Below are 8,889 nucleotides of genomic sequence, written 5' to 3' on the forward strand. Positions count from 1 at the left end.
AGCCAAGCCCGCTCGTGTTTTGGGATGTATGGGAACATTGGCCCAGGAGTGCCCTGGATCCTGTCCTGCAGTAGCAGTAATGCCAGAGCAGGGGTTGGTGTCTCCAAGGCTGGGGGCCACCTGCCTGGCCGTATGACACCCCCGGCCGGCCCCCATTCCTAAATGGGGCGGAGCCAGAGTTTAACATTGCAGCTGAGTGACTCTGCCCACCAGGGCTCAGGGAAACCTGCCCATGTGTAGCACATTTGGTGTCATACACCAGTGTTTCCAATTCCTCTTATCTATTACCCAGGAGTCTGATGTTGGAGCCCAGGCCCCATCCCTCAGGGCACAGCCCTCTGCCCCACAGCCCACTCGCTGGTGCACAGTCTCCCACCCTGCCCCACTCCCACCCAGTGGTGCCATCCCACCTGCCCCCTGGGGCCTCCACCCACACACTGGTGCCCCCTGCCAATCCCCATCTGCTTCCTGGTGGCCATTCCCTGCACCACCTACCCCCTGGTGCCCCCCATCTCACATCACCATCACCCAGCGGTGCCCACCCACACTTGTCCTGCTGGTGCCCCCCCACCCTGCCCCACCCCCACTCGCTAGTGCCCCTATCTTGCCCTGTCCCCCCTCACTGGTGCCCAAGCATCAGGGTCCTGTCCGCAGACAAGGGAAGGATCTTGCCAGGAGTCAGCTCTGGGGGTCCCAGTGAAAGGAGTGGGGATCGGGGGCAGGGAGCGAAGCAGGGGTGGAGCCATGATCTTGCCAGGTCTGGAGGTGGGGCCTATGGATGGAGTCTTTGTGGGGGTGGAGAGGGCATGACCTATAGAGGGAGCTGGTGAGGCCAGTCCAGCGTGGGGGGGGGCAGAGAGGAGGCAGGACTAGGGGAAATGGGGCTGGATCTGGGGGCGGGGCCTAGGGCAGCAGAGGCAGAGTGGGCCAGTCCTGGGGGTGGGGCCAGGGGAAGCAGGGGGCTAGACATGGGGGTGGAGTCACAGAGGGGGTGGGGCTAGGTGAGGGGTGGGGCCTAGGGGAAAGGCGGTAGAGAGGAGGCAGGGCCTAAGGCGGTGGAGGCAGAGAGGGTGGGGCTAGATGAGGGGCAGGGCAGGGTCTAGGGCAGTGCATGCAGAGAGGGGGTGAGGCTAGGCAAGGACGGGGCCTAGGGTGGCGGAGGCATAGAGGGTCGGGGCTAGGCGAAGGGTGAGCCGGGGCCTAGGGCTGCACAGAGAGGGGGCTAGGCGAGGGGCGGGGCTAGGCGAGGGGCGGAGCCTAGGGCGGTGGAGGCAGAGAGGGGCGGGGCTAGGCAGAGGGGGCGGGGCCTAGGGTGGTGGAGGCAGAGAGGGTCGGGGCTAAGTCGAAGGGTGAGCCAGGGGCTTAGGGCGCAACAGAGAGGGGGCTAGGCGAGGGGCGGGGCTAGGCGAGGCGGAGCCAAGGCGGTGGAGGCAGAAGAGGGGCGGGGCTGGCAGAGGGGGCGGGGCCTAAGGGTGGGGAGGGCAAGAGGGTCGTGGGCTAGGCAGAAGGGTGAGGCCGGGCCTAGGGCTGCACAGAGAGGGGGCTAGGCGAGGGGCGGGGCTAGGCGCACAAGGGGCGGAGCAACTAGGGCGGTGGAGGCGAGAGGGGCGGGGCTGAGGCAGAGGGGGCGTTGGGCCCTAAGGGGTGGAGGCAGAGAGGGGCGGGCCTAGGGCGGAGCGCTGCGTGCGGAGGCGGCCGGCCTGGTCGCCCCGGAAGCTGAGCGGAGGAGCGGGCGGGAGGCCCCGCAGCCCGCGATGGGCGCCCAGTTGGCCGGACGGCCGCTGCCGCGCTGACGTAAGAGTGGAGGCCGGGCTGCGGGGCTGGCGGAGAAGCCGGAGCCGCCCGCACTGAGTCCGGCCGGGCCGGGGGAGCTGCCCGGCCCCCGACACCTGGACCGGTGAGTGCGGCCGGTCCGACAGCGACCCCCCCGCTCCGACACCCCCCATCGGCGGCCCCCGATACCGGTCCCCCGCCCTATCTCCGACCCCTCATCCCGACATCCCCCGTCGCCGGCCCACGATACCGGCTCTCTCGCCCTATCACCGTCCCCCGGTACCGGCCCCCCATCACTGCCCCCCAGGAGAGACCCCCCTGTCCGACACACCCGTCCATTCCCCCCTGCCCTTCCCATTGTCCCCATCCCCCGGGGGGCTGGGCGGAGCCCCCCAGCTGCCGGCTCCCCCCGTGTCTGCCCCTGCCCGGCTGCCCCGCGGGCGGAGGGGGGTCGGGGGCTCCCTGGCCGAGGGGCTCCTGGTCCGTCCCTGCAGCCCCCTGGGCTGGGCCAGCGCAGACCGAGCGGCCCCAGGGCCCCTGTTTGTAACCCCCGGGCCTGTTCTAGTGGTGGGGGGCATCCCGCTCAGGCCTGCCCCGGCAGCCCCCCCGCTCCCGTCACACACGCTTAGCTCCTACTCGCCTTTATCCACAGCCATCTCCCCACCCCACCCAAAATGGCTCCTGCACAGTCCCCCCGGGAGAGGGGGTGGGCTGCCTCGGGGGGGGGCCGAGCCTGGGTCACTGGCTGGGTAAGGGGCCTTGTCCTGGGCAGAACCTGGCGGGTGCAGCATCGCTGGGCAGATCCGTCCTTGGCAAGGTAGGAGGCTGCGGGCTGGAAGCGGGGGGCTCCCCGTGAGAACAATGCAGCTCGGGAGCCAGGGAAGGGGGGCAGGGAGCTGCCGCTCCAGGCTGGCTAATGGCGTTCGGGGAAGAGAATGGGGTTTGCTCTGGCAGTACTTGCTGCCTGGCTTGTCTCTGGCGTCTGGAGCCATTCAGCAGAGCTGCCCAGCGACCCTGGAGATGGGGGGAGGTGGTGATAGCTGTTGCCGGACCAGATTGCGGGTGCGAGAGACGAGCTCCTGACAAGCTGGTGCACAAAAGTGATGACCTCACCCGTCTTGTCTCAGATCCTGGGACCCAGCAACGCCGGCTGCTCTGGTGGTTGGCATGACGCTCACCTTTTCCCAGCAGCATTCGTTGCGCTGGGACCCTGGGCAGCTGCTCTGAGCTCCTGAGAGACTGTGTTTGGGACCAGGTCAGGCTGCCAGGTCTGAATGGGGCTCCCTGGGGGCAGCATGGCCAGCTCTGAGTGGCGTTTGGATGGGGTACCCCCAAGTGCAGGGCTGTAGCTCAAATCACATTATGTGTAACGGGAACATCTCTGCCATCTGCTCACACCTGGCGACTCCGGAGCTGTGAGGACAACCACCCACAGCGGGGAGGGTGGGTTTGAATTCTGACCGACCGGGACCCTGTTTGTTTGTGCTCTGCCAATGTTTGTGCTGGCAGCGTATCTGTCTGGGAGCGGCTGCTGATCCCGGCGGTCACACAGGATCGGGGGGTATTCGGGCTCCAAAAGTTTCCCTCATCCAGTCGGGCCGTGGAAGAGGGAGCTTCTGCCTTGGGCACCGGGTCCTGGCTGGTCTGAATGGCTGGCTCTGAGGTGTGCAGTCCCACCTCAACTGTTTGAGTCCCAGAGAACTGACCGAAAATCGCTGTTTTCATGGGCAGTTTGCAAACAGGGAAAACGCTGAATTGACCCAGTCAATTATTCACAACCGGTAACTGGCCTGGCTCTGCTCAGCTGCAGTAAACTCCACTGGTGGACTGTTAAAATCACACACAGCCTCCTTCCCCCAGCAACGCCCGCTTGCGGACACAGCCGGCCTGGGCCAGGCGTTATCGACACCATATCCAGCTACACACTTTAGAAGGGGGTAAGAAATAGAACATTTCTCACATGGGTCACCTGGCCAGGCTCATGTCGCTGCTGTTTACCCTTCTCTGCATTTCCACAGCCCGGGGTTCCTAGCGTCCCACCCCCAGCTGCTGAATTAATGAATGGAAGGTAGAGTAGGAAGGGAACTGGCTTGTGGTGCTGTGGGGTGGGAGGCAGAGCTGCTCTGGTCCTTAGCAAAGTCTCTCTTCCTCCTGGACTGCAGGTTGCTGGGTTTCCAAACACAGCATGTGTGTCTAGTTACAGTCGCTCCTCAGCCTGTAGCCAGCTTGTGCCTGACTGCTGCTGAAGTGGTGAATCTGGTCTGGATGGAGCACGGCTGCTGCTGCCTCTGTCCACCCTCTTCCACACACCCCGAAGGCCTTGTCCGCAAGGTTTCCCTGGGGGGCTGGTGTGTCTGCCAGCAGCCTGGCTGCCCTGGGGCTCTGGACCGTTGTCTTTTGTGGTCCTCAGAGCAGGTCAGCCAGCTGGGCCTGTCAGCTCCTGAGAGTCCCCCAGCATGTCTCAGCCAGCTGACGTGTCTCTAGTAATTCCCCGTCTGGCTCCCTCATCCTGTGTGAAAAGGGCGAGTGGCTTTTCCCTTGGTGTGTGCCTTCTGCGGCACTTGCATTCACCGCTCTCCTAGAATCACATCTCCCAGTTCCTGCAAGAACGGCACCTCTGACCCCTTCGTGCCTCCTGGAGGGCGCCCTCCTCAGGCCGTTGGCCATATCCTTTCTGGGGAGGGGAGTGGGGGGAGGCTCTGCTGTTCCACTCCCGCCAGACCGGGGATTTAAGCTGCAGTGCCTGCTGTCCTGCCCTGTCATCACCTCGGCACCTGCCTTCTGTTACCCCCAGGGTTAGCCAGCGGTCAGAATGTGGCAGTGCCGTGACAACACCCTAAACCCAAAACCGCTTCTCCCCGGGCCTGCTGCGTAATGCCGGTGCTGGTCCTTTGGAACCCGTCAGACCCAGTCTGTGCAGCACCCCCGGGATGATTCCCCCTCATGTGCTTTTCAGGAGTTGTGCCCAATGATGTTAGCTCCTGCTGCTTCATCCGCCCTATCGGCTACATCCTCCAATGTCTGCCTTGCTTGTCTCATTTCAGGAAAGACTGGAACCCCTTCCCAGCCTGCGGGTAACCATCTGAAGGGAGAGGGAAAACTGAGTCACCCACACCTTTCATAAAAATACATCCGAGTTGTGCCAGTTCTCTGCACTCGGCTTCAGGGCAGAGCAGCCTCTCTGCTGTTGTGATGGGTGATTTCTGGGGCTCTGGCTCCCTTGCCCCCTCTTTTTGGTGCGTGGTGGATGTTTGTATTGACAACCCATGTCTGCAATCCGGAAGTTGTTGAGGGTGGGGGCAGTCAGGGCTTTGGGGGCCTGGGGCGCCTGGCAGGCAGGCTGGGAGTGGGGGAGAAATGGGACCTGGTAACTCTGCTGAAGCTAGAGTGTTACCCCGTAAGCTGTGATCTGTAGGTGTCAGGCTGAAGGAGGTGTTGGGCTTCAGTTACCCTCTGTTGACCTGCAGTACATGCTACCGTGGGCGTTGCCAAGCTTGTTGAGATGGGTGGGCCATTTCACACCTCTCTGAGCCATTGTTTCAGGCTCTTTGCAGATTCAGGCAGGCAGGATTGTATCAATATACTTGGCCCAAGGCTCTTCACAGCCAGGAGGGCTGGACACAGGCCTGCTGAGGCTCTGGAGCACCACAGGCCCTGACTGTAATGAACCGGTTCCTGTCTGTGCCCCCCCGCATGAAATCCACTCTAATCATGGGCCCTGTACTGCCCTCAGCTAAGGGAGAGTCTCTGAGCGGCTGAGGAGGGTGTGTGTGGAGCAGGATAACCTGTCACTACGTTCTGGGTGGCCACAGTGTGCAGCATAGTGCTGGCCGTGAGGGCCCTGCTGGTCTCTTGCCAGGTGGGGGTTGCTGACAGGGCTGTGTCTTCCCCCCTGAGCTCACGAGTGCTGAAGTCAGTCTGTGCACTGCCTGGATCGTCGTGTGGTGGAGCCTGTGCCACTCAGGCAAGCTGCTGGGATGGCGGCAAAAGGGTTTGAAACTTGTTGTCTTGGTAACCCTGATTGACCTGCAGCTTGGAAAAGCTGCCCCTGCCGTGAATGGGTGAGCCCTCCTGGGGCACGTCTGGTCACCCCGCAGCTCAGGTGGGTGTTTCTAAGCACAGTCCAGACTCTCTCTCTGCTCTGAAGACAAACACGGGGGGAAATGCTCCATTTCCAAAGAAAGACTTTGGCGATCACCTCTGAAGCAGCCACACAGCCAGCCCCGTTCCCAAGGCCAGCAGGGCCCTCTGATCAACGAGTGTGACCACCTGGAGCACAAAGGCCGGAGACCTGCCCCAGGTAACTCTAGTGCAAAGCGGTTAGAGAAACAGCCAATTGCCAGGGATGGGGAAGCTCCCCAACCCCACTGGTTAATTACCCTCGCTGTTAAAAACGGACACCTGAATCTGTCTAGCTTCAGCTTCCATCATTGGATTGTGTTAGAGCTTCTGCTGCTAGATCGGGGAGACCATTGCCAAACACCGGGTCCGCCTGCGGGGACTTCTAGACTGGGATCAAGTCACCCCTTAACCTTCTCTTTGTCAAACCAGATCCATGGAGCTCCTGGAGTCGATCACTAAAGGCAGGTTTTCTAATCCTTGAATCGTTCTCCTGGCTCTTCTCTGAACCCTTCCAATTTACCAGCCTCCTCCCTGAATTGTGACCATCAGAGCTGGACGCAGGATTCCCACAGCACTCACAGCAGTGCTAAATGGAGAGGTCAGAATAACCCCTCTGCTCCTACTCAAGCTTCACCTGTTTATGTATCCGAGATTCGCAATTAGCACTTTTGGCCAGAGTGTCGCCCTGGGAGCTCATGTTCCGCTGATTGTCCACCACAACTCCCAGTCGCTTGCAGAGTCCCGGCTTCCTGGTACAAACAACCCATGTTCTGTGTTCCTAGAAAGAGACGTTTATGTTTAGCTGTATTAAAAGACATATTGTTTGCTTGAGCTCAACCTTCCGAGTGCCCCAGATGGCTGTGAACCGGTGCCCTGTTATCTTCACCCTCCCCCAACCTTTGTGCCGTCTGTCAACTTTTATCAGTGATGATTTGATGTTTTCCTCCAGGTCATTGATAAAAGCATTCAGTGATGCAGCTGCAGGATCCCTGGAATCACGCACTTGGTGCCAATTCCCCCATTGCGGTGCTGAACCCAGGCCATGACCAGACCCAGCCTGGCCTTTCTACCCTCTGGCTGGGGAGTGACATCACTGGGAGGGGGTGACCTCGAGCACCCCATGTCCACACCCTGCCGCAGACTGCGCCTTGCGGGTCTCTGGTACAGGAGCGACGCAGAAACACAGAAGATTAGATTTGGAAGAGACCTCAGGAGGTTGTCTAGTCCCAGCCCCTGCTAGAGGCTAAGATCAGTGTGCCTGTGGATTAACACTAGCTGAGAGAATACGGCTCCTTCCTGCTCTTGTGCTTTCAAGTCTGTGACCCTGCCCTGAAGGGCCCAGTGGGGCTGCGGGGAATGAAGACAAAGGAGCCTTACTGGGCCTGAAGCAGCCAGGAAGCTGCCCATGGAACAGGCCGTGGGGAAAGGCCGCAGTGGCTTCCTGGGCGGAGGGGGAGCGTGGAGGTGGCAGAGACATGCAGGCTGGGAGGACAAGTGGTGACACCAGGGAAGGGAGGGAGGCACTGGCTGCTGGCTAGAGGGTCCCTGAGCTGGAATCGAGAGCAGAGGGCGGGCCCAGCCCCTGGGGATGTGGCACTGGTGAGGCAGTGAACAGGAAGACTGCGTGAGCCTGTTTGTCAGAAGAGACCTTCCTGCCCCCAGAAGGGGAAACCCTGGGTGTGACCTAGCTGGAGGCTGAGTCATGAGGAGGCCGCAGTCAGAGGGACATCAACCTCGTGAGCTAGGCCCCAGCATGGCCAGGAGAAGATGCCGGCTGGCCAGAGGATCAGGTTTTTCCCCAGATGGTTGGGGGAAGGCAGCTGGCTCCCTGTCTCTGGTGGAGTTAAGCCAGAATGTGCCCAAGCCAGCGGCACCCCGTTTCCAGCCGCGTGCCCAGGAAGGGATGAGCAGCAGGAGCTCATCCTGAGCGCAGGACAGAACAGCAAAGACGAGCAGAGGTCTTGGCGTCCATCACTGGATGGACATGAGGGGCCGGAGTGCGAGCGACCTGAGGAGGAGGGGCTGTTCCGCCGGGAGGCTCAGTGTCTCGGGGTCTGAATAACGTGAGCCCCCTGCTCCTTGCCCGGCAGGCCCTGGCAGAGAGCCGGCCATGACTGGGAGGAGGAGGACCAGTAAGACCCCAGGCTGCAGCTTGCAGGGTTCAGGCTGAGCCCATGGGAAGCGTGTGTGACTCTGATTTGCTGGTATTTAAACTCCCCTAAAACCGTCTGTGTTAATAACTGGGTTCCTGGCGCAGGGCTGGCTGGGAACGGGAACTCCGGGGAGCTGGGCTTTTCTCTCTGCGCAGGAGCGACAACCCTAGTTTTCTGGGCCCCGAGGGAGGGCTGGACACTTCAGGGCAGATGGCTTGGGGGGGCCTGCAGGGCATTGGGGTCACTTGGCTGGGGGAGAGCAGCATGGGGCTGGGGAGTAACAAGCAGCTGGAGTCGGCGTGGCTGGATGTGTCCACAGGACACGGGGGGACCCCACCTCTCCCTGGCCTCGGTGGGGCGCGGGGCCCTTGTCCTGACTGTGGTGTCCCCTGGCAGGACCGGTGCCTTGGCGGGAACCGCCCTGGAGCTGGGCGCACATGCACGCCCACCAGTGCCCAGAAGATGACCAGGCTGCTCCTGGGGGTGACCCTGGAGAGGATCTGCAAGGCCGTGTTGCTGCTCTGCTTGCTGCACTTCGTCATCATCATGATTCTCTACTTCGACGTCTACGCCCAGCACCTGGACTTCTTCAGCCGCTTCAATGGCAGGAACTCCTCCTGGGCCCAGTCCTCCAACTCCTCCCGGCCCAACGGCACTGCCCCCAGCTGTGGGCCGGCCGGGGCCGACCTAGCCTCCAGCGCCAACCGCTCCGGCACTGAGAAGCCCTTACCGCCCTGCCAGGAGGTGCCGCCTGGCTTAGGTGAGCGGCTGGGGCCGGGGAGCTGGGCAGGGAGTGGGGCGGGGCAGGAGAGCGGGCCGGGGAGCTGGGCGGGGAGCTGAG

The 8,889-nt window shown here is 62.1% G+C and overlaps 1 protein-coding gene across 3 annotated transcripts in view; it reads left to right on the forward strand.

The window, feature by feature from the left end:
• The first annotated feature begins 1,811 nt into the window (after positions 1 to 1,811).
• The window catches only part of B4GALT2 (beta-1,4-galactosyltransferase 2), a 17,551-nt gene continuing 10,473 nt past the window's right edge, over positions 1,812 to 8,889 (forward strand). For 2 of the 3 annotated variants that reach the window (XM_032765609.2, XM_075067561.1), the window contains exons 1-2: positions 1,812 to 1,897; positions 8,445 to 8,808. In XM_032765609.2, the coding sequence (XP_032621500.1) occupies positions 8,511 to 8,808 (298 nt within the window). In that variant the 5' untranslated portion in view covers positions 1,812 to 1,897; positions 8,445 to 8,510. Of the gene's footprint in view, positions 1,898 to 4,479; positions 5,010 to 8,444; positions 8,809 to 8,889 lie in introns of those variants that run through there. The other variant, XM_032765610.2, reaches the window with a different exon arrangement.

This window comes from Chelonoidis abingdonii, chromosome 7 (assembly GCF_003597395.2).
Source record: "Chelonoidis abingdonii isolate Lonesome George chromosome 7, CheloAbing_2.0, whole genome shotgun sequence".
Taxonomy (NCBI): domain Eukaryota; kingdom Metazoa; phylum Chordata; order Testudines; family Testudinidae; genus Chelonoidis; species Chelonoidis abingdonii.